At 39.1% G+C, this 25,970-nt stretch overlaps 1 protein-coding gene across 2 annotated transcripts; it reads right to left on the bottom strand.

Annotated features, from left to right (window-relative positions):
- Positions 1-2,213: 2,213 nt before the first annotated feature.
- kif4 (kinesin family member 4) lies at positions 2,214-25,214 on the bottom strand. Of its 2 annotated transcripts, none has more exons than XM_046039906.1 (31): positions 25,005-25,214; positions 23,592-23,733; positions 23,296-23,410; positions 22,788-22,978; positions 22,566-22,655; positions 22,223-22,389; positions 20,650-20,744; positions 20,360-20,479; positions 20,072-20,247; positions 18,380-18,441; positions 18,136-18,268; positions 17,861-17,919; positions 17,553-17,658; positions 17,235-17,342; positions 16,912-17,094; positions 16,307-16,410; positions 15,992-16,136; positions 14,578-14,688; positions 14,354-14,437; positions 13,227-13,340; positions 11,668-11,823; positions 11,432-11,529; positions 11,012-11,141; positions 10,742-10,912; positions 10,535-10,654; positions 10,339-10,416; positions 9,642-9,743; positions 8,128-8,292; positions 7,662-7,787; positions 4,909-5,025; positions 2,214-4,631 (listed from the first exon to the last, which is right to left on the bottom strand). In XM_046039906.1, the coding sequence occupies exons 2-31, from the start codon at positions 23,709-23,711 to the stop codon at positions 4,416-4,418; spliced, it is 3,762 nt and encodes a 1,253-aa protein (XP_045895862.1). In that variant the 5' UTR covers positions 23,712-23,733; positions 25,005-25,214; the 3' UTR covers positions 2,214-4,415. The 2 variants fall into 2 exon arrangements, with proteins under 2 accessions (XP_045895862.1, XP_045895863.1); XM_046039907.1 differs by lacking the exon at positions 25,005-25,214 and adding an exon at positions 24,801-24,924.
- Positions 25,215-25,970: the final 756 nt, after the last annotated feature.

The raw sequence follows: 25,970 nt of genomic DNA, 5'->3' as shown, positions 1-25,970 counted from the left end.
AAGTTAACCTAGCTAACCACCTTGTCTTTCGCACTCCAGTGGGAAAGTACATTTCTTTTTACATTCCATTTAAATTGTTTAACTAAGAATATTATTTACTGATGTATTCAGTTTTATTCTTGACTTTTCTGATAACCTTTTACTTTACTGACAATGACACAACAATTTATGTCATACATTTTAACAAGATGCTTTATAAAATATTCTTAATAAAATAACAGATCAGAAGCTGCACTTAGGTTGTTCAGTTCACACAGCAGATTATAGTGCATATTTAAGCCTGATAAACCATAACAAACATTTGTTCTGGGGCAACAGAGCTACAAACATCTGTACATTTCTTAAACTAATTATCACTGTTGCTTTCATATATATTAATAATATCATATTTTTTAATTTCATTTTAAGTCTATGCACATGTAACCTGTACTTCTCCTTTGGAGTTATCTTAATCTTATTTGATCTGTTTGCAAATACAAGTACCCACAAAATGTCAGCACTGCCCACTCTTAAAACACAATACTTAAGATGTTAATAGAAGTATAAGCCCCTTGTAGAAACTTAGAAAACAGCTAACAAATTCAGAAAATCTGTCAAAAAGACCAAGTAGAAATAGAAATACAAGTATTTTTATTGTTTTGAACTCTCTGCTAATATAACTTGGATGTTGACACTGACAGAATGGCAATTACAAAGACATTTCTGCAAGGAAAATAGAGTCTGTTGCTCTTGGAGATCATTAGAGGAACTTAATATGCATAAACCTGCAGCACAGAATAATCTCACTGTGAAATGTGGAAAATATTAAATACTATACAAATTAAAAACCTCAGGCACTTTCCCCCTTCTGAATTTCCAGTGAGAGTCAGTGAGGATCAGGCCTTCATCTCTGCTCATCTCAAATATATCCTTATTGCTCAAGTTGGACATGATCTCATTTCATATTCTTTTGCTCGAGTTTGGATTTCTCAATCCCGACACATACAAGCCATCATAAAATCTGGGAAGATTTGAGGCTTTGGGCTCGTGTGTGAGGACACCTCTACCCCATCGAGAACTGTCAAACTGGAATTTATAGTGTTTGATACAGAGGCTCAGTAATAAGCTCATAGAAGTATAAATAAGCTTTGGTACCGAGACATCCACTGTGAAATACTAAGGCTAGTCATTAGGCCTTAAAGATGTATTCTGACCTCTATCGCCCTCTATTGGTGAGCCCCACTGTACACAAGAAGGGCTCTTACAACTATTTCTAAAATCCTAAACAAAGCATTTGCCTGCTCAGCTCTAACACCCGAATGAATTGTTCTCAAATGGAAGCGACCGCTCATTTCCAGAAATGTGATGCACAGGATCAGTGAAATGAATATTTCACTCATCCTGTGTATTTTTTTCTTCCTTGAATCTATAATATGTTACCCATGTATTCCTCCTCCTTGTCCCTTTTTGGTAAGTCGTTTATTGTTGTTTGTCTGAACACACTTCAATAGAAAAACTCCATAAAGAAATTCAAACAATAGTTCTTTGGCATCATGGTCTAAAATGCTCAGAGCAATGTTGTCTGCTGTTGATCAGATGAAAATGTTTGGGGAGTTGTAGAGAAGAATTGGCAGTGATTTGAAATGTCACCATGTGGAAAGATTTTGTTCCAAAATAAAGCACATGCTGGGTAGTGAAAGTTGAAAGCCAGAAATGTCAACACCTTGTGAGACCTTCAGTGGGATTTATCAAAAACTGTGTCAACCCCCATATCACAAGTTCTCATGTCACACCCCTTACAAAGAGTATGGAAGCAATGTAGGTTCTTTGCCCCCACATATCACTCAGTAACAAACAAAATTGGACTGACTGAAGTTTATTTTCAACTGCAAATTGTCTCCGTACATTTCTTGGTCATAAATCTTTAATAATCAAGTTTCAAGAATCCTTGTCAGAAATGGCGATCGATATAAAGTATTGTATCAGAGATATTTTTTAAAACCCAGTATTGGTCAGGCACTGGCATGAAATTCCCATCACAAATCTCCAAAATCACAAAGACGTTAAATTCCAACAATTATAAAACAGAACACCAGCAAATCATTAAACATTTGAGAAGCTAGAATTGGCATTTTTGTTTGATAAAATTACTTCAACAATTAATTTGTTTCCAAAATAAAGTTGTTCTCTAAAAACATAATTAAACAATTAAATTATAGTCAGACACCGCTTAGTTGAAATTGCACCATTTTATTCATCAGATACTTTAAACAATGTGGAACATAGAAAGAGCAATCACTGAAATGTAATGAACTACTAGTGTGACAGTAAAGCCTCATAACAGAAAAGCTAGTTAAGATCCTGTGCGCTGGATGGGATCTAAATACATTCAAACATTTCAGACAATGGATGGAAAGGGGAAAAAAAAAATCAGAATATATATCTTTTTAAGCATCACAACAAACTGCTTTGTATTTAAAAAAAACAAACAAACAAAGGAGTCTGTTTATTTTGTTCTGAACGTTTGAGAGATTTGCGAGAAAAATGTGTGTACTACTAAATACAGCTATTCAATTCTAAAACAGCGTAACTCAGTATGGGGCAAAACTACCCCTTACCAAAAGCACAATTCCGTTTAAGATTATCCTATCACTATAATAAAAGAGCAGTGTGTATCAATCTTTTCCTCCAATCCCCTCCAAAAAGATTCAGGCTACAAGTTGTGATGCTGTTAAACAATAGAGATTACTATATCCCACCAAGTTCTCAATGATTCTCACATCGCAGTTTGTATTAATTTCAATTAATACAAACTGCCCACAAACCAACATGTGCCCCCTGGTCAGGTATGTCTAATTTCAGACAACTATTATCAGGTCAACTCAGACAGGACCAGAAGGAAAGATAGAAACTTCACAGGAGGCTGGACAGAACCTCACAAATGACCCCTCTAACTCTGTTTCATTAGTAGGCTGGTTTAATATCCTGGATATGATTTGTTTTCACCCTTCATGATCTCTCAGTGAGGGTCATAGTCAGGGTCTATGAGCTTCCGAGCTAAAAAAAAAAAAAAAAATGTATTTGCAGATTCAACAGTAATACTGCTTGGAGGGGTCGGCCCTTTGCACAGGATATTTTTAAAAGGCGGTGAGGCCAGAGGGTCAAGGGGGATCCGAGGGAAATCTGGGGGTGAAAGCAATAGAGAGGGCTGGGGTACAGGAGCAAAACTCAGGGGTCAACAAAAAATGTTGCAACACCTAAAGAGCACTCTGTTCTAGCTTTAATTAAATATAAAAAAACCCAACTGTACACTAAATACTAACTGCCACCAAGAGTCAAAAGTAAAACGATCATAAAAGACTAATAAATGACATTTATTTTCCATAAACTCATGACAGTGAGATAAAACCCCGATACACATTTAGACATAAAAAGAAGAAGTTTGTTTAAAGACAAGATTTGACTGTAAGACTTCAGTCTCGATCCTAAAAGCAGCGAAAAGTGTTGCTCCGCACGATGTTACATTGATGTAGACTGACATGATTTATTGGTATATTTCTAATATTTTTAATGCCTGTGACGCATACGTTTTGAGCAAGTTTACGGATCATTGGTCAATCCAATCTCTGTAGTCCTCGAATTGGATGACTGAAGCAGCTCGGGTGAAAAAGGTGACAAAGATGCAAATTGCCTAGGGGGGAATAAGTACTGTAAATGATCACTAACGTTGCCACCCATCTTGCATTAACTCACAAAATGCTGTCATTATGACATTGCTATATGAAAAGAAATGCAATTTGTCAGTTGCAGGGCATAGATATGTTTATAAATTGATTTCACAACCAGTACAGCTAAAATAAATTTCTTCATACAAGCCAATTAAGGTCGTCATAACACTCCTCAGAGATTTTTAAAGGCATGTGCTGTCAAAAACTGAACAAGCACCAAGGCAAAGACTCAGGCACAGGTCACCCTGTGACTCTGTCCTTGCAGATCCAGATCCCAAATCTGCTTCCCTGTATACTGTATGTGAAAATGATGCTGCCCATGTACCTAACGATGGTCCGACAGACCAAAACTTTGTAATCAAATGAATAATTGAAATGAAATGTAAATATTTCAGAGACAGTGTGCGGGACTTCAAATTAGCAAAGTAAATTTAGTCTTACTTTATTAGAAATATCATGGAACACGAAAAACTAAAATATTATGTACAGGCAGTTCATCTCATTGTGATTTCCAGTAAACGATTAATTATTCACAGTCCTTCTGTTTGCTTAAAATACAAAAGCGTTTTAGAATCAACAGCTACTTTCAAGTTACAGTACACAACAGTTTAGTCACATTTAAAATAAAGACTGAAAACACGTTGACAAAACATTTAACCAAACACATATGGATATGGACCTGATGTAAAAAGCCCTACCACGCTCAGATTAAGATTCCTCTCTGATTGGGGTGCATCCAGAGAAAAAGCTGTTCTGAAAACTCGTCAGGATTCTTTTCTTCTTCTTCAGGAAGCTGACTGTTGTTCTGTCTCCCTGCTGATCATCCTCCTCCTCCTCCTCCTCCTCTTCCTCTGGCAGCACAGGTTTTCTGACCAACTTTAGGTCTGCAGTGGCATGTCCTATGTCTCCGATTTCTTTTAGCACCTAAAATAGTACATATTAGTACACTGGTGTTAGTTCTGCATTACATCCTTTAAAGATCCAATGGGAACAAGCATAGGCACGATACTATATGCCACAATACATATTTACAATCCTAACAGTTTTAAGTGGTCAGGCTCTTGTTTGAGGTATTGTGGATTAGCAGCGTTTGCTTAAATGAACAGGAATAATCTTCATGCAGCATCTTCGGCATTGTGGAGGCCACCATACGGATGATTAACTTTTTGTACTGCTAAGTCTTCAGAAGGAGCCACCTTACCTTCTTAGTGGGTGTACAAGATGGCGGCTTAAAGAATGTGGTGTTGTCAGGGCTGAAAGATGTGGGATCTTGAAGAGACACAGAGTCTCTGGAAACACTTTCTGTGAGACTTGCATCCTGAAATAAGTACAAAGTCCAAAATTGAGAACAAGGCTTATTATTCTGCACTGTACTTCCATAAAATAATCTCATGTTTTCAACAAAGCATATAAAGGTATTCTTATCAAAGATGTGTCCAGTGTGTAATATTTAAGATGATCTATTGACAGAAATGTAATGTAATATACATAACTTTTCAGTGGTGTATAAAGACATTACATAATGAACAGTTATATTTTTATCATCTTAGAATGAGCCGTTTCTATCTACGTAACCACAGGCCCCCTTACATGGTCGACTAGTTTATTAGAAGTAACTAAAGAAGAGAAATTTGGAATAATCAGTGTTGCCCCTAGGATTTCTTTTTCAGGTGGGGTGGTCGACCCCCCGAAGCTACCAGTGTCGCAGAGCGGGCGTGTTACAGATACGTGGTGTCGTCATAGACGAGGCACACTCATTTCTGCCTGTTTAGGCTAGTCACCTTCTCCGTTCCTCTTAAGACATTTTTACCGCTAAAGTTACTTCCTCCTGATGGAGCTGGATACAGTTATGCTACATTCAAATATTGGGGGACGAGACCATGGCTACGGCTCTATGAAATCCATATTAATTTGCTGCCAGATTCCGTGTTTTACAATATAAGCACATAAAGTTATCGGAAAGTGTGTGTAATCATGTGGTGGATGAATAAAATTCTATAAAAACAAATAAAAGAAATAGTGAAATACTATTTAATAGGGGACGATTGTTGCAATACATGTTCTGTGAATTGTCCACTATCAAACAGGTTACAACTTGACAGCTCCGTGCTGCTGAACATACAGTAACTGACTGACGGTAACTGTCTCTGCATGTGTGCAGGAGATGCTGAGCGCTAAGCCCCGCCCTCGAAGAAACGATGAGGCAGAGAGGACAGGCAGCGCCTGTAAACACCAAAACATAGTTTTACTGAAATCTGCTCTTCCGTTAGCATTAGCTATACTGAGTGCATGGAGAAATTCAAACTCACCTGGAAGATAAAAAGAATGCTTTTAGTCCTATTTACAACATGGAGCAGTGACCAAAGGGTCACAGAGAGAATATTTTTCAGGAGTACTTTTGTGTTTTCTCGCAATACTTTCTTCTTCCATTTCTTCTGAGCCATAGGTGTGTCTATTTCCACTTAGCTGCACCTCGTGCAACGCCCCGGTATGGATCAGGTTATTGAATTTTACTTTAACACTTTCAAAGTGGACTGTGTTTGAGCACCAGGCGTAACAAAGTCTGCCTCCTCATCTTGCTGGAGTCTTGCAATTTGACAGCTCGGAATACGGTGCGCCTGCCTAGTGCTTGATCCGGGATGTTGATGGAGCAGCTCTCTGTAAAGATGTGGGCACAACAGTCTGATTTCCTGTTGCTTAGGAGCCAGATGGTGAGTTCACATACAAGGCGAAGCAAGCATTTCGTGTGGCATAATTACATTCATAGTCAATGCAAAGACATGAACAGATGTGAGTTCTGGCTGGGCGGTGCGAATATGTGTATTCAACTCGAGCGAGAAATTCAGCTATGTTGCGAAAGCCTATCAGCATTGAGACTGTCTAGACGTCGCGGACGTATTTTACAAATTATGAAACTATCACTCAGAGACAGATTGGCAGGCGCTCTGCAGCTGAAATGGAACACCTGAAGTTGGTGTCCATCCGTGATATCCTGGCACTGATCCTAACAGGTCATCAAAAAGGGCAATGGTCAGCCTCAGCCTCAGCACTGGAAGCGGCAGACATCCAGACGCAATTGATGGAGCAGGCAGTGAAAGTCACAGCGCGCCTCTAGATGATTTCATGGACCTAAACATGCCGGCGTTTGGTTTTTCCGATGTTTCTGGGACGTCCACAACAAGCACAAAGCAGTAATTGTAGTAATATTGGCCACGGTTGATGACGGGAAGAGAAGGACCTTCTCCTGCTCTTTTTTCCAGAAAAGATGGGGGAGTATTAGCAGGTTTGCGTAATCGCATTACTCACACGCCTTGTTCAAAGTAAAATTCAATAACCTGATCCATACTGCGGCGTTGCGCACGATCAGCTGAGTGAAAATAGACACAGCTATGGCTTGGACGGAATGGAGGAAGAAAAGTATTGCAAGAATGCAAAAGATATTGCGAGGGAACGCAGAAGTAGTCCTCAAAAATATCCTCCCTGTGACAGTTGGGGTGCTTCATGGATTCCATAAGCAAGTGGTTTTAAAATGGGAATTTATTAACAAAAAAGGGGAACAAATTGCTCTGATGAGCCTATACTGTATTACATGAACATGCCATAAAGTTCAATGAGGTGTTCAAAACACATCCCGACAACCTGGAGATGTTTAAGCACAGATTCTTAAAAGTCTGATATACAAACAAATTTTAGTCGCATGAAACAGTGAAATTTGTTGGATCTTTTTTGCAATTACTGCAGTCTATTCAAAAATAATCCTACCTAAGACAGGCTATTGTGTTTCTCAAGAGGTGTGCAGGTGTAAAGAACCTATGTGCTAGAGTGTGTTAACGGTTAAATATGCCTACACCAGCAAGCCATTTGTTTCCCAAATTAAGACCAGTCAGCAGCAGATGTCTGACAACATCTGAAGGATTAGATGTTTCGAATAAAAGATTTCATCTGGTAACTTACCTCAGCAGGGACCTTGGTAGCCATATTTCGACATTTTTCCTGATCACACTGACAGTTCTCCCCACAGGTCATCTTTCCTTTGCGGCATCTGCACTGCTTGTTGATACAGCGCCCTTTACAAGCACACTAAAGAAAGAGAAACAACTGTGCATCAGGACATGTAACCCAACTATCCTGAAAAGTATTTGCAGCTCCTTTTTAACTCTCTGGACAAAAGGTTTACTTTGGATGGTTCCTCTGCTTTTCACTTATCTAGTGCATATTCCAGTGAATGATGTGACTTTTTATAATGAAATGAGATGGTCTTTTTCATTAGTAAGCTGATTTAATATGCTAGATATGATTGGTTTTTGCTCATTCTTCATGATCTTTCAGTGAGCACTGCGGACAATCAGGGTCTATGCTTACTGGTTTAATACACAAATTAGCAGTTTGAAGATGACACCAATCCTAATCCCAGTCTTACCCCTGTTGCTTTTGTTTTTTTTGTTCTGCGTCCCTTTTCAGGTTTCTCAGGCTGCCAGTCGTCCTCTTCGTCCTCATTCTCATCCTCACTGGGAGATATCAGCTCTTCAATGTTGATGGCCATATTCAGTGGTGCTTTAGCTGTGGTTAAGCGCTTCCCTTTAGGCTTTCGTTTGTAGAGAACACACGCAAAGGAAGATCAACACACTGGTTACATTTCTACAGGGTATTTATGAAGCCATAGTCCTGTAAGTCACTTGAAATATTAAATCTATATTAAAAAATAAATACATAGGGCCCCATTTACACCGGGCGCAAAGTAGCACATAGCACAGTGCAACTGTCATTAGTTTCCAGCCTTCAGGCACATTGTTGATGAATGAACATTCTGATAATAGTGGATGGGCTGCAGTTGGGTGAAATAGGGTCTCCGCATTAAGAGAGATGGTGTATGCATTTAGGCAGCGTAACTTCTTTGATTATTTAAATCTCTGGCACACTGACAGGATCGGCCAGGATCTAATGCTAATTAATGAGGGTGTGACGAGACACTTAGTTTATGAGACAAGACATGATATTGGCTTCACAAGATCGAGATATTTTAACATGATTTTTTAAGAAATCTTCAATGCCGTAATATATCAACACTTGGAGCATTAAACGGTCAATTTTCTGCATCTAGTCATTTTTTTTTTTTTTTTGCACCTTTTATGATTAATGGGGTGGCCGTGAGACAATTCAAAATGTAAAACTAACTGAATAATGCAGTGCAGCTAATAAGGCATTCTGAGTTACTTTGAGATTTAGGTTTTAGCAGGTATGTTTTTACTATTTGCACAGGCTGGCAGGACTTTACAGAAACATAATAATTAACTCAACATCAAATTATATTGTTATAAACGGTATTGTAATATCTCATATCTCTTTTGAAGTTATATTTGTATACCTCATATACCGATATACCGCCCAGCCCTATTGCCGACCAGCTTGGCAACATAGACTGGAGCAAGAGTTTCAGAGTGGTGAGTGGTTATTAATCTGTAACAAAAGTATCTTTCATCCATAAAGTTTTAACTTAGCTCTGTCTCTACATCCCAGTAACAAGTTTATCCATCGACTGCCTGGAAGGTAGCTAGTGTTTGGAAGGGAGAGGAGGTGTGTGCTGCAGCGCAGTGGTTTTCCACCTGTGTTTTTGAGGGCATGTCGGAGTAGCCGCTTGGCAAGCCTTATATGAGGCGCATTTAGCTTTCATCCCTGTCTCGTCACAAGGATGAAAGGGAAGCGGCTGGACAACAAACGAGCTGTTTTCAAGCAGTTCACAGCAGTGTTTTCTGTGGGAGATGGGAACTCAAGCAAGCATGTAAGGATCCTGGTAAGGATATGTTAACATTAGAATATAACTGGGTTGTCGAGGTAAGCACACTTAACATAGTTGCTGTTCAATATCGATTGCACATCCCACCCGTGTGTGGTGCCAGAGTTACACGGTAATTCTGTAAATCTGCAACAACTTACCTTTGGAGGAATGTACTCAAACGAGTCATCTGCACTCTTTTCATTGTTGGTCGTAGACGCAAGGATTTTCTTTCCACTTGCCAGGTGGACCAATGACAGTTTCTGTGGAGGGAATAACAAAGCCAGTCACACAGCGGAAGTAAAGATAAAAGCACCACATTTTTACACATCTATTCACTTCCATGATCAATTGTTTTCATGCGGTCATGGTCAATGTCATTAAATTACAACTATTTAAAAATAAAATGAATTAGTCATCTAAACATTACAGTCAGCTTTAAAAAAAACAAAAATTCTATTCCTGGCCTTAAGTCCCTGCTCATCACTGTGGTAAATGGTAAAAGTATTTGTACAGTGCCTGTCTAGTCTTTGCGACCACTTAAAGTGCTTTACACAACATCACATTCACACACATTCATACACTGAGGACAGAGACTAAGGTGCCAACTACACATCAGAACGTAATTAACATTCACACACCGATGGCACAGCGACTGGGAGCGATTTGGGGTTCAGTGTCTTGCACAAGGATACTTCGACATGTAGACTGGGGGAGCAGGGGATCCAACCACAAACCTACTGGTTAGTGTACGACCTGCTCTACCCCGGAGCGAAATACAATACACTAGAGTATGGTATTCATAATTGAAAATTCAACTTAACATTTAAATGCAAAATAAAAACAGATGAAAGTTACCTGTCTGTACTGCTCATTCTCCTCCAACAGTTTCTGGTTCTGCTCACTTAACTCTTGTAGCTTTTCAAGGTCATTTTCCTAAAATGATATTACAGATGAGCACATGATTGTGATTAATCTGCATGATTTCTCCTAAAACGGGGAGAAATGCAGACTTAGAGGTTGATCAAACATTCTTCAGCTAGTGGAGACAGACCTGAACTTTGAGGCGCTGGAGAAGCTCCTTCTCCTTTGAATTCCCCTCATCTTTCTGCTTTGTTCCATCTGACTCTCCACATAAGGGCTTGTTCTGTAGCTGGTTAAGGAAGTAAAGGACCTGTACAAAAGAAAATATAATACAGAACATTACATAAATATACATGTCTCTAAAAAGAGCTGAATATTGGTATACGAGTGAAAGCACCTTCTCTTGATGCCTCTGCTCTAGTTCCACCAACTGCTGCTGGTGCTCCATGTCCATGGTTGACATCACATTTCTCTCGTCGGCCAGCATCTTCCTTAAATCTTGCGCATTTCCTTTCTCCTGTTTGATTTCGCTCTCCAGCTTGGCATTGGCTGTTTTAGCAGACACCAGCTAAATAAAAAAGGGAAAACAAACAGCAACACATTAATGTACTATTACTAATTTAACACATAGGTGTGGATATAAAATAAAATATTAGCATTTGCTCACCTCAGACATCAGGACTTTAAGCGCACACTTGGCCTCAACGATGCTTGTGATACCATCTATACGCTGTTTCAAACGACCCTCACTGTCTGCAACAACAACTTTTTGCTGAAGGTCAGCTATCTGGGCATTCCTGTTAACATAGAAATCACTCTGCAAATCTTAACAATTCCTGCAATGACGTAAAAAAAAAGATCCTTTTAGTCTTAAAACTGATAGTCGTTTGAAAAATGTTTACAGCAGTGACCTGAAGGAAGCTGTTAAAAATCTCAGTGCATTTTTGTGCATCATTAACTGTTGTGTAGATAAGTAGCACAATGGCTCAGCTATTGACTGGAAGGTGATTCCACCAATGTGGAGGCAGACTATGATGAATGCCAGTCAAGTGTTAAGATCAATGCTGAGCAGCTTTGTCAGACTCACCTGAGGGCCATCTCTGTCTCCAGGTTCTCCACCTGTTTGGTCAGAGGCGTTTCCAGCGCCCCCTGGCTCTCTAGCTCAGAGATGATCAGTGTCCGACGCTGCAGGGGAGGGTAACCAACAAAGCAAAGGATCAATTCTTTGTAACATTTCTACCTTGCTGGTGCACCAGCTGTCTCACTTGTTCTCAATGTTGTGCTTAAGTGTGCATGTTCAACAGTAAAGAATTTACATCTCACCCTGATTTTGGCAGCAGGTCGATCCCCTGCCTCCATCTGCTGTTTGAGGTGGCTGATCTCCTGAGCCAAGACCTTTCTGTCCTCCAGCAGATCTTTGAGGTGTCTCCGGGCCTCCTCTGTGCTGACCATCACCTCCACTTCATTGAGAAGCCACGTCTGATCAAATGAATACAGTCACAGAGTTAAGACGGCAACATTCTCGTTATCTAATGTGGATCCCATTTCAGTACATTTACATATGAACAAACACTGTTGACTTTTGTTCAGGAACATCAGTGATCACATTCTCAGAATAGTCTGTATTCTTAAACACACAGATACATTTGACCCAATAAATCGGTGTGCCCATATTATCGGCCGATATGAGGTCATTGCAGAAAAACCTTTATCTGTGTTTATAACAGCTGAGAAATAATAATAAAAATTAAAAAAAAAAAAAAAAAACAGAAACAGGGAAGACGGATCCTTCAATCATGTTATGAGTGTTGTCTTTTCATAGTTTGTCCATCAGAGGGCAATCTGCAACTCCACAAAACAGCAGCTTTGAACAAAAGTACAGCTGACATAACTAGCTGTGCTTTTGTTCAAAGTACTATTTATAAGAAATACAAAAGTTTATTTTTAAACTGCATTGTGTCATGTTATCTTGGTGAGTTCTTATAACTACACATAACAAATTTTAGGGATAATGTTTGTTTATGTTATGTGTTTCTGAAAAGAATAATAAGGAATATCAGCCAATATATCAGATTTTAAAATCCTCAAATATAAACATCAGAATTGGTCTTAAACATTCTTATATCTTTTGAACTTTAAACCACAATGTATTTAATATATAGACTAATTAATGTGAAGCCGTATCTCCTTTTTGACAAGCATTTATAGGGTACAAAAATCATTAGAATAACTGTACATACTGTTGGATTAATTAATGGTTACCTAAAGCTATTGACCTATTGAACTGAAAAGCTGTACATCTTTAACATTAAACTGGACAACAATCCTGTGGCCTCATTCATCCTCCCCCCTACGGCTGATGTGAAGATAATCTACTTATAAAGGCTTTGAGCCTCAAAGTGTGCAAGAATTCAACTCATTATCAGATGCACAGCTAACTAGGCGCTACCTTTATATACAATTAACAGTCGCTTTTAGCTGGTTCACAACAATTCACTACAAATCAAACAAACTCCATAAGTCTGCGTAACCATACCGGCTATTGATTACAATTCTTACTGGTGGATCTATGTAACCTAACCAGGTGGCGTCCCTAGTACGCAGCCTATTCTGTATCATCTAATGTAATTATTGGCTGAAATTCCATTGAGGTAATAATGTAATTTTTTAGTTATCACCCTCTGATTAGGCCCGTCACGATAACTACGTACTTTTGTTATACAATATATTTTCCCAGCAATAATTGTGATAAACAATGTTAGTCATTTTAAGACCATTTATGTGCATAAATCATAGCATCATGTTTTAGAAATAAAGTCGCCAACGGGTCAGTAATAATTTTACACACAAATACAGGTTGTTGTATGAATAAGTTTTACTACCTTAACTCTTGCAGAAGCTCCCTCCATTCCTCTGTTATGGGTATCTTTGCGCTTCTCTGCTACCTCACTCCTCTTCTGTAGGGCATCTTTCAACCGCTTGTTTGCAGCCGCAGCCTGTTGATTCACGATTAGCAGGAAAGATAATTTGTACATCACAGTTTTCATTTTCACTTAGAAAACTATTGAAGTCATGATGATGTGACATTTGTTGGGGTCTCTACCAAACAAACATGTTTTCTTACATCTGGAGAACAAGATTTGTAGGCCAGGTATCTCTGCAGCACTACAGTACTTCATTATAATATCACATATTTCATTCCTTCATCAAAAAATGACAGCTTCTTGGACATCGCACTTGGTCATATTGCACTTTGAGATTAATTGTAAGAAGAGATGCAACGAATGCTCGGAAGCCGAAATTAGCAAGAAAAAATTGTCTCTTAGCACATCTGTGTTTGTCACTTTTTCTGAGAAGGCCATTAAGCTAGCTGCACCTAAATTTGGAGTGCACACGTATTCAAGCCTTTATGGTAACTGAAACAGACCAGTGCGAGCTGATAGGCAGGTCATTGACTTTATCCTGTCATTTTCTCCCTTTACAAAGACAAGTGTTGCAGTATGAGAGTCCTACCTGAAGAGAGGCTATGAAGCCTTCATGAACGACATACAACACTATTTATCCAATTGGGTCAGACTTTAATGAATTTAGGGCGGGGATAAACATGTGACAACGTCCGGTTTTGAAAATAAGGTGTCTATACTGAATGTAAATTAATTGGATTATATTCACAGAAAGTATAAAACATATTACATGTGTCCATTAAAAGTAAATGGATACACAATTTACTTTACCAGACCCTCTTGGGCCTCAGACCCACCCACCATAGTCTCTCTAAATCCTGAATAAATAGCACATTTTGACTATTTAATTTATGCAATGGTAAAAAACAGGCGATTTAATGGAAAAAAAATTTTGGTGCATCCCTAATTGTAAGTGCAAATTAGTGACACAAATTTAAAATACAATATACGGTAAGAACTTGCTACATTATATATGTTGAAAACATTAAATCCAGCACATTTTCTTATTATAGATTACATAAATGAAATTGCACCAAAAGCCTCACCTCCTCAGTTTTACGACGCAGAACATTGGCCTGTTTCTGGTAATCCCTCTCAAGTTTAATTAACTCATACTGGCGTTTACGATCCTGTAAAACAGAGAAAATAAACAGGGTTTATGGGGTTGATGAAGTCAGACAACCTCAATTAATGAGTATAAGGAAGAAAGGATTTAGTAGCAAGAGAAAACATCCTGCAGCGTCTTAAGAAGAACTTAATCTTCCCATACCTTCTCCTTCAGCTGCAGCACCTCCCTGTCCTTCATGCTCTTCCAGTTTCTGAACTTCTCAGAGTCCTCCCTCATCTGCCTCATCAGCTGTGTACGCTGGGTCTTCATTGCCTGTGAGAACACAGTGTTACTGGGCTTAGATTTGGCATTTGTGGCTTACAAGTGTAACATTTAGGATTATAATATATTAGCAGTATATTACTCGATGCCGATTCAGTTCACATGATTATGCCATGTGATAAAAGTAGAACAAGATTTTATATTTCACCTCCCTGATAGATGATGATAGATGTTCTGTACACTCAAGTGAATGACTACATAGATCAAAGACTAATGTCACTGTTACTTGTTTCATATGTAGCAACAGAATAAATTAACAAGTACATTTTTAATATTATTGAGATGGCTTTGACACAGGAATGATCTACCTCATTCAATGATGCATCATTACGACAGTAACATTTGTTCATGTACATATAGCTTCAGCTGTTCGAATACAACTCTGAAAACCTCAGCAGGCTATTTCAATACATGTAAGATCTAAATACTGTATTTTTTATATGCATCTTTATGTAGTTTATAGCACAAAAACCTACATTTCCCAAATGTGACACACTTTGTCTTTTATAATAATTAGTTATGAGCAGTGTTGGGCAGTAGCATCGTTACTAGTTTAACTACATTTCTCAGTAGCTTGGTGGTACTACTTTGACATATAGTGGCAGAAACTTGTTTCCATGAGATGAGAGATCTCTCTCTTTCTCTCTCTCGCCCATTGCCATGAATGATTAGGTGGCAATGGTGCCAGAGCACAAATTCACAAACAATAAAAAAATATATAATTAATTAATAATGTGATAATTAGCTTAAGTAGCTTAAGAGATAAGTAGCTTTATACAAACAACAGTGGTTCTCCGTTTGTTGCATGAGGAAATACATAGGAGAGTTTCTGTGTGTCTGATTTAGCTGTCTCTCGCACACACACGCAAATTTTTAGTCTTTCTTCAATTGCTACTGTGGAATGAAGTTAGTTCAATATAAACCGTGCGTGCGTGCGTGCGCGCGTGCGTCTTAGATGTAACTAAGCTAAGCTACAGCCACATTGCTGTAGCTTAGCTTGCTACATTTCACTGGGGGGGTAGCTTTGGTATAGTGAACCTTCATTTAATGTAGAGTAGCTAGTAGCTAATCTCACTACATTTTCCAAGTAGCTTGCCCAACACTGGTCATGAGTGATGGGGCCACAAGATGGCATGACACCTATGTGAAATTCATATAAAATTATTTTCTTTTAGGCTAAAAAAGTAAAGCTCTAACTATGGTAACTAATAACTATGGTATGAAAACAGTCATACAGATTTACTGTACATGCGTACATAAAGCACCCCTCACAAGTTAGAAAATCACTAGTTACCTGTATCTCCTGATTGAGCTTGTCAACTTTCTGAACAGAGGACTCTTTGAGTTTCAGCAGTTTGGACTGCTCAAGGAGCTTCTTCTTCATGTCGCTGAGCTGGCCCTCAAGCTCCTGCAGTCTCTTCCTCCGCTGCTCACTAAGCCTAGAAGATAGTTTATCAGATGAAGGTGAAGGTGAAAAAGAAAGTGCAGAGGTTTTTAAGATTACTTTACTGTCTTGTCTAAACTAATTACCTTTATTACTTAGCAAAAATATTACTATAGGCAAAACCAAACCACAGCCCCCCCCCCCCCCAAAAAAAATAGTTCATACTTAGCCTGGTTAGTGTCTTTCTTTGCAGACTGAAGTGCCAAAACGAGTTCCTCTTTCTCCTTCTGCAGCGAATCCACTGCAGACTCTAGAGTGTATACATTTTTCTGTATGACAAAATACCCAGAAGATTAAAACTTCACCATAATTTCTTAACAATAAAATAAATATGGCTCATAATTGATCATAACATAACACATAAAGACCATTTCATCGCTCACAGGAATCTAGTATCATTACATTTATTCATTTAGCTGACGCTTTTATCCAAAGCGACTTACAATTGCTATACATGTCAGAGGTCACACGCCTCTGGAGCAATGAGGGCTTAAGTGTCTTGATCAGGGACACGTTGGTGTCACAGTGGATTCAAACCCGGGGTCTCTCACACCAAAGGCGTGTGTCTTATCCACTATCCCATCATCAGTATCAAAAGTCTTAACAACACCGCTCATGTTAACGATGGCACAATAAATTAATCAAAACAGATTTACTCTTTTCATATTAGAATTGATAAAGATCTACAAATTTATACAAAATCAAATAATATAACTGAAAGTTAAAGGATTTTAATATTATTGTCATAAATGGATATAAAATCCTCTTACTTGGTGCTCTGATTGCATCGGCTCCAACTGGGTGTCATTCTGGCACATTTTCCTCACAAAAGCTTCCTTCAGGCTCAACACTTTGTTCAGCTCAATCAATTCCTTGGAAAGTTGAGCCTGCCGCAGTGCATGATGGGCAGTAAAAGCCTCCGGTGACTCCTTACCACCAATGGCAGTGGCATCCTGTTTAATGTGCAAGAGGGGGGAATCATCTTCATTTACACTTGGTTCAGAAAAACAATAACTGCTGGGGAGAAAGATATTCTTTCTTCTTTGATATTAACAATCATCTAATGTAAACATTAACAACATAGTAAACGTACCGATGGGGACTCATCTGCTGCATTTTTACTGCCATTCCCAGACAGGTCATGCCCATCTTCTCCTACAGCCATAGCGTCGATAGAGGCAGCGATGCCTGCGCTCTCATTCTTACAAAAAAACAGAACAGTAAACAATAACATCTGTTACTACAAAAGTTTTGATTAAAAAAAAATAAAAAGATACAAACATTTGTCAGATTACTTTTATTTAAATTATCCAATCATGGCTTTAAAAAGTCAAAACTAATGCCCAGTATAAATCTCAGCACTACTACTGTACACTGTTTGGTTGATTATAATGTAAGATGACTTGAGTACCTTGAGCTCCAAGATGATGTCCTGCAGGTTCCTCATCACCTCAACGTTCTCCTTCAGCTCCTGATCCTCCAGTGTCTCCAACACTTTCTCAAGATCCACTGTACATCTGAAATACAGGTAAATAAAGAGTGAAGAGTGAGCCTTAGTATGTGTGGCAGTGGTCTACAAGAATTAGCTGAAATGATGAACAAAACTGCCACTAAAAACCAAACACAGCTTGTAACAATAGATTAAATATTCTGTGTCCTCTTTAAGCTTTGTCAGACCCACCCTGAAGCCCTCCTGGCTTGATGCCTTTGTAAACTTACGCTGCATGGTGCCGCAGTTGTTCCAGTTTGCTCTGTAGTTTCTCATTTGCTTGTTCTGTCTATAAAATAAACACCACGTGATTAACATGTAGATCAGGTATTTTTTTTTAACCAATTACATGTTTCATTATCATACAAATTTTATATTGGTCTTAGCCTTTTTCTACCCATGGGTACAACCTAACACTTCATTACTCCTGGTAACAGTTTTCCCACCAGATTTAAACAATGACTTTGGAGGAGGGATTAGTAAATGCTTTTAAGGTCTGGCTCACCATTATGATCTTCTCAAACATGAAGGCAGTCTGTCCAGCTGCCTCACTCAGCTCCCTGCTTAGTTTACTGTTCTCGAACTGCAGAGAGCGGTTTCTTTCCAACAGCTTAGTCACCTCCTCCGCTGACTCTGGCCTGTAACAGAGGGAATGACCCATGACCTTTTGTTATGGGCTATTTGTACCCTGGGAAGCATTAATCTGACATCCTGGTGGGACACCGGTTTATTGGGAGATTTTGTCTTACCCAGAGAGCGCCGGAGCTACTCCTCCACGGGCATGCAGCAGCATCACCTGCAGCTCCTGAACCTAAACAAGTGTATGAATCGAACATGTTACTGAAGTGGATTTAACTTAGCATTTTTAGATAAGGCAATGGCATTTTAAAAGAGGTGGTATTATGCTTTTTGGCCTTTTCCCCTCTCCTTTATTGAGTTATATATCTTTTTTGTGCATGTAACAGGTTTGCAAAGTGAAAAGCCCAAAGTCCAACCCAAAGGGAGTTCCTATCTCCCACAGAAAGCTCTGCTCTGAACTGCTTGAAAACAGCTCGTTTGTAGTCCAGTCCTTCACTTCCTTTACTTGTGATGTCACAATGAAAACACGTCATAAAGCTTGCCAAGCAGTTTGTGGGGTCAAGCACGCCCTCAAACCAAGCTAGTCTGAGCGGAGGCCCTTTGGCTCGACTCGCCTTTGTTTGATTTTCCGTTGTAGAAATGTTGCACCTGTACCTGCTTCCAGGTACTTTTTTTCGTATCACCTCACCTTCGTTGAGGTTCCAAGCCAGCTGAGGGATACTAAAATGTAACGTGAAAACAGACAGACTGCTGATTGGTCAGAGAGAATATTCACTATTCACTGCATCATCACTGCTGCACCAGACAGAGGCCAGCAACAGAAAGTTTTATATTTTACAGTTTTCGTATGGAATTTCATCACTAAATCTACTTCTGAGAAGTTTTGAGGTGAGAAATCAGCTGTGAAGATTTCCAATATTGACAGTTTTACGAGAAGTGATAGCGGAACAAAAATGTGCTTGAATATTTTCAGAGTTGAGGAGCTCCGCAAGTGGCTGCGGGGGAAGCCTGTGCCAACCCGCGGGAGGAGCGGCCAGCCGCCCGCTCACAGAGCCCTCTGCTCCCGCCGTCACACAGACCGCTGCAGCAACAACGGCAGAGGAAAACACAGCTGGAAGGTTTTCATACCGCTTATCTGTCTTTACATTCTGAGGAATGTTGAAACGTTTTAACTTAAAAAAGAGAAAGCTGTGTGGATCGCTAGTGTGTGTGTCGCATTGAAGTTAAGTCGCGGCAGTTGTGTGTGCCGTCGCTATGACGACAAGCTACGTACCATCTCTGGGTACTATATGCAATGGAAAACGGAGCAGGGCCGAGTAGAGTCGAGTCTATCGATTTGCGCTATGGTAGCATTTTTCGACAAGGCAGCATAGATCATCAGAACACCGGCAACAGCTCAACGTTTAGTCCTGATTGTAAGATGTGGAACAATGACGCCGTGTGGTTGTGGACTTGTGAGTAACTTATACCATCTGCTAGGTTACGGTCTCAGTCTGAAGCGGCTTTGATTTGGATCACACTACCTTGTTTCTTACGACCCGCCCTTCTCTGCTTCTGATTGGCTAGTAGTCCTTACCTGGGAACTGCACATGTGCAACTCCCAACAAAGATTTTGTACAAGTAAGATGCATCACTCTGTAGCTCAAGAGTGGAGCGTACAACACATAGGGTGAAAAGAGGAGCTGCAGCAATGTGCAGTATGAGAAAAATTTGGTGTTTTTTCAAAATTAAACCATGTAAACCTGTTCTGGTACAACCCCTAAATAAGATTTTGAACCTGAAAATGAGCATAATACCACCTCTTTAAGATCTGATTGTGAGGTCAGCTCCACAAAAGAGATGATGACCCCCCCTTTCTGTACCTGTTGTTTCAAACGGTTCATTTCTGCAGCTCTGGGGTCAACATTGACTATGGGTTTGTTTTTAATCTTGCGAGCTCTGTCAGCATATCGTAGTGTGTTGATGGTCTCCTCCATATTTGAGTCTGCAGGACTCACGCATGCAATCATCAAAGTGTGGCTATTGCCTCCCAAAGAATCTGATGGAACAAACAGAAAACAGTTCTCAACAGTGCAGTCATTTACTATGTTACATCTGAGGCTGCCCTGATGACCATTATGTAGCTTCTGGACATCTAAATCAAAGCTTACCCTGTAGCAGGCGGGTCAGCTTGGAGTCTCTGTAAGGAACAAAGGTGTTTTTCTTGCTTTCATCCCCCAAGGCACTGATCACATTACCCAAAGACAAAAGGCCGCGATTGATGCTGATGCCTGAAAATGAATTGCATCAAAACAGGAATGCTGTTATTCAAAGGACATTTGTATAACATAAAAAAGACAAAACAGAAATGTTGCACTACAAAAATATCATTGTGAGAATCACAAATTAAAGTGTTGACAACGGTTAACCGAGCAAATCTAAAGAAAACCATTCTGTTTACCTTCCTTTAACCGATCTCCCTCCGCTTTGGTTTTCTTTTGCCTTTCTGAACCAGCCAGATCCACAAGGTGCAATTTTGAAACAACTGAGTCGACTCTGCAACAAAAGATTACACAAATATCCAGCTTGTAGAAGTGTTTTCACAATGTTGCTTAGTGTGCCACAGAATGTGGACCTGCACATACACCCTAACCTAGCTCAGGGGCAATATCATATGGTATCTTCATACAGCAGCATAAATACTAAAATCAGTTACAACTAAACACTATTTGGTCTCTACAACCACTTCCCCCCCCCCATTCCATTTTAACGGCCTAATGTTTTTCTGAGTAGCTGAAAATGTGTTATTTACATATCGTATTTTCGATAGAACAGTTCCAACTAATTTACTGTAGTTTATCCTTTTACAAAACATCCAAGTGTTCCTGTTGGCTTCACCATCTAAAGACAATGAGGATAGAGAACTTTTTTTTAAAGTTCCAGTATACAAATCTGATAATATAACTATAGCCCAGTCTTTCCCAAAATGGGTCGCAGACCTGTCTTTATTGGGTGGCCAGTTGGTAGAGTAAAATGCATATCAATGCTATGCTTAATTTGTAAATCAGGAAGTCCTGGAACACAGAGAGCCTGCTGTTGCAGTGGGAAGGGGAAAACTCACTGAACGCATCAAAAATCCACAGTGCCTGGAGCAGAATGGACAATTCAGAAGCGATGGCTGTTAAATCTAAACTATCATCACAAACAAAGCATTATTTATTTACATTTATTAATAAGTTCATTCATAGTTGTCACTTGAAATCAGCAGGGGAACCTACGCAGAAACTGCTGTTTACAGTTCTGTCTCTCTCTACCTTCACTTCCCTGTGGTGTCCCATCTGTCTGTGGAATCGCTGCTAAAACAAGGTGGAAATGGACTCGGGGCTGGAAGTTTTATTTACGACCAAAAAAAGCAAAAGGGCGATCAGACTGAGCACGTTACACTCACAAATTGCGTTCTATATTATTCGTTTATAAATGTAAATGTAGATGTTATGGCAATTCATAATGTAGTTTTAAAAGTGTGGGTCCTGCAGAGACACCAAATTTCTTTTTTGAGTCTCAAGCTGAAAAAGCTTGGGAATACCTGCTACAGCCCAATGCAAAAACTGTTTCTACAAAATAAACGTTACATTAAAATTACTATGTCTAGTAATTCAGTTGTCCCTATAAATATCTGTGTAAAACATTTCTGTTTATTTCTTTACTTGATTGAGCAATTCATTGACATTTTATCAAAATGGCAATATGGCCTAGTGCAACTTTCAAAAGCACATGACGCACAATATCTGTGTCAAAAAACATTTTAGAATAAATATTGTCGTGCTGCAGAGATGTCCTGGCCTACACATCATGCTCTAACGAAACATCTTTTTGTCCGATTCCCCAACAAAACTCTATGTTTTTCCAATGAAAATGAGATGATATAAATGATAATTCCAACTAAAATTGCAATAGCATTCAAAACACCCTAATCTATACTAATTACAACCACTATTAGCCAAAACGATAAGAGAAAACACCACAACACTCACTTGTCCGTCCCTCTGCGCTGCTCCAGGGTGATGGTGAAGATAGCATGTGAGCGTGAAGAAGCGGCGTTCATCGCTGTGGAACCCACAGTGCGAGCTGAATTCCCAAGCTCCAGGCAACCCACCATCTCATGAGCAGAGAACACCTGCCTCTCAGTCAAACCCACAATCTGGAAAAGAGGATGTTTTTAATAAAAACACAAGCTGGCATGCCATTTTATATTTAAACATAATTTAAAAAAGGTCTCACCAAGGTACAGATTTAGACACAGATGCAGTTTAGTGAGGTGTATCGTTCTATCTACTTTAAGCTTCCAAGATACGCCACAATATGTCAGTCACCCACCTTAATGCCATCTTTAGGGTCTTCCCGAATGCTGAGGGCAGGTTTGTCTTTAGATGCACACAGCAAGTCCAATATATCCTCATTATAGATCTACAATCAAAAAGAAAAAGGTTTAACTGGATACTTAAAAAGGTTACTGAGCAATTAAACAACCTTGCTGGATGCCAAGGAGCACAATACATTTCTAAAAAGAATCTACAGAGTGTAAACATGTCCACCAACCTCCAGGTAAGATACTGTCAGACAGAATTCACAGTCTGTCCTTTTCTCCCTTTCCTCAAAGATCCTTCTAATAACCCGTGGAATAACTCCGACTGAAGGATCATTTTCTTGAGCTGATGTGTATGTTCCTCCCATGGAGAAGGTCTTTCCTGACCCTGTCTGTCCGTATGCAAGAACTGTAGCATGGTAGCCTACAAAAAAAGGACAGTTTAATGAGGATGTATAATTATTCAAAAGATAAGACAAAAAGAGAACAAATATTTTATAATTATTTAACATCTTAGCTTTTTAACTAGAGTTTTCCAATGTATCTTATCTGATTTTCATTTATGTGCAGCAGATGAAAAGTACAGTCCTCACTGAGGAGTTTTCTAAGCCAAACAGTTCTTAATGTTACAGAACCTGCACTGCCACATCCGAGGGAGAGGGTAAAAACATACTTACAGAACGGAATAAATAATTGAGTTAACTGAATTCAACAAATCATAATTTGAAAAGATACAGACACCTTTGAAAAGTCCACACAATAAGGAGGACACAGCCGTATTGAAGACTTCTTCTTGTTCAGCAGTGGGATCGAATACATAATCATAGGTGAACGCTTTCTCTGTGCCAACGATCACCTGGAAACGTAGATAAACGTCAAATTTTTTTTTTTTTTACATTTTTACACATACTGCGTAGTGTAGAGTTATATGAGATTTAAAAAAAACACATCATGCCAACATGGATATAATGGACTTGGTACAAAACACTACTATAACAGACAATAAATATTTCCCTAAACTGTTGTTGAGCACAGACCTGTGGCTCCCCAGGCACAAAAGTGAGACAGCACTGACATCCCTCGCTGATTTCTTTAGGTACCAACGGGCGACATCGTAAGGCAACCCGCACAGGGATCACCTTATCATCATTTGTCATGTTGGAAGACTTCAATATATACCTGGTAATAAAAGATAAAGAAGAGGTAATCATAATGACGCCAAGAAATCAGTCCAATAATATGTTAAGATCAGTCAGTATATTTTAAATGGACAGAAGACTTTGATAAACCTTCATTTGCAATAAAAGACAATGCTAAAATTAAACAATATTGACAAAATACAGTGATTCCCATCATCAAGATAAGGCCATTTTTATTCCGTGTTGACATGAATAATGAACAAACGTGTATTGCATAAATTCAGGAGGATTTAGAGACAAATTTGCCGACAGAAATCTAAAAAACCCAATAGTTAAAGTTGACTTTTCATTATACGATACCAACAAAAGCTGATAAAGTTTTTGCAGTGTTAAAAATTAATCAAACCGCAACATCACTATATATGGTTAATACTAAACTTGCTACAATATGACAGAATGGTTGGCTGTCATGTGCATTAGTGTGGTTTATGTGCATTACCTGAACATCAATTGAGTGTAATATCTCATCACCCCTCAAAAGGTGCTCAGAGAACACACCAGGAATAAAAAAAACCCCACCAATCTCTTGTGTGTTATATAGTAAAAACTGGACATCCAATTACTTTATTCTTTGAAAAAGCAGTGTATACTGACAAATTACGAGAGTGTACACGATAATACCATAGAAATGAGGGACAATCTACCCAAAAACAGAAGTTACAATGTGCTATTCCAACTACCTCGACGCGCAACTTAAGTGTCTACTACTGTGGATAACTGTCACCACATTTCATAACGCCGACACTTTGTAGTTGGTTTACTAAAACTATCGCACAGCAGTGCCGTCATTTCTATTTCAATCATCATGTGTGTCCAAGGAGGTGGTCCATTATTCACCATCCAGGCAGCAGCTCCACAGTGTGTCTGAGGATCACATCATACCGTCACATACAATAGTCCGTTCAGACTGATCAAAACTAAGATATCGTTTTTATAGAAATGTACTTTTAGGCTGGATTATCTATCTTACTGTAATCGATCGGTCTCCAGGAGACAGTTAGCTGTAACGTTAACTGAGCACTGCAAAGCAAGCTAACGTTAACTTACCAACTTTATGGTTAGCGGTCTAACGTTAAGGGCAATCGTTATTGGATTGAAAACAATCCCGGTGGGAAAACGAATCGTCTGCAACTCAGCTCTGACGGATAATAATTAAGTTAAAGTTGGCGTCGGGTTACCGTTATCTAACGTTAGCTAACTAACGTTAACTTAACGTTACAGTTATTAGCAAAACGTTGACGTTAACGTTACCTTTTCACGTTTCCTCCAGTGCCAACGTTTCAATATCACGACAACTGCATTCGCAGATTCTGGTTGATAAAAGAAAGCACTAACATAGGACACTTGCAATAAAAACGTTACTTGTTGCGGCTAACTCGGCTAACTTTTGTCCTTTACCCGAGTTCTTACACCAACATTATCCATGAGATCAATGTTGTTTCTGCCCGCCACTTTCAAACACGCAGCTCCTCCTCCTCCTCCTTCTTCTACTTAGAATTTTATGGCAGAGTCAACGCAACTCTGCAGCGCCACTGACCTCTACAGGACAAATGTGTTTGTGCAATGTCAACAAAATAAAAACGATATAATAATAATAATACATGCTTTCACCATAGCCATTTTTTATCTACACACATGAAACACAAATGCAGCTCCCAATTTAGTTATCTGTTAATTATTTCCCTCCCTCATCTCAGCGAATTAACGTGTGTCCTATTCACAGTGATCATCAAAACTTTGAGATTCAAAAACTGAAAGGGGTCCCATTAATTCTGTTGTTGACACAACTGATCTGGTCTGTAAATGAGCCTGCATTCAAATGCTTGTCTAATAAAAATAAGCTGGGTACATATCTCATAATGTATTAATGTTTCTTTCATGAACCGAATGGCATTGCTTTGCACATTTCACATTTCAGTCTACTCTGGTGTTAATCAAATGAATAATGCAATACATTTGCGTGTTGATTTTTTTGTTTCCAAAAGACCCACACTCAGGGTTCACCTACCAAAATGTTATGTCAGCTTGAAAGCAGGAGGTGAATCTCTGTTGAAACCTGACAAAGTTCATCCCCCTTAGTTAATGGCAATGAGGCCAGTTAGAAAATATCCTGCAAATTCCTACATGAGGAATATTACAAAACAAGGGTGTGAGGCAAAGAGAGGAGAGTGAGCAGCCTACATGGAAAAAGCGGAGTGACTCTTCTGTTCTGGCTGG

Source organism: Micropterus dolomieu, linkage group LG23 (assembly GCF_021292245.1).
Source record: "Micropterus dolomieu isolate WLL.071019.BEF.003 ecotype Adirondacks linkage group LG23, ASM2129224v1, whole genome shotgun sequence".
NCBI lineage: Eukaryota > Metazoa > Chordata > Actinopteri > Centrarchiformes > Centrarchidae > Micropterus > Micropterus dolomieu.
The sequence above is the reverse complement of the archived record's forward strand: the minus strand, read 5'-3'. Positions and strand labels throughout refer to the sequence as shown.

What these genes read in the sequence shown, in the direction of transcription:
- kif4 (XM_046039906.1), bottom strand. Translation starts at nt 23,711, where the DNA reads ATGACAAATGATGATAAGGTGATCCCTGTGCGGGTTGCCTTACGATGT. An exon ending in TGCGTCGTAAAACTGAGGAG is followed by an intron (nt 13,341 to 14,353) that starts GTGAGGCTTTTG and finishes GTGAATCAACAG; the next exon opens with GCTGCGGCTGCAAACAAGCG. An exon ending in AAAAAACAAAAGCAACAGGG is followed by an intron (nt 7,788 to 8,127) that starts GTAAGACTGGGA and finishes CTCTTTCTTTAG; the next exon opens with TGTGCTTGTAAAGGGCGCTG.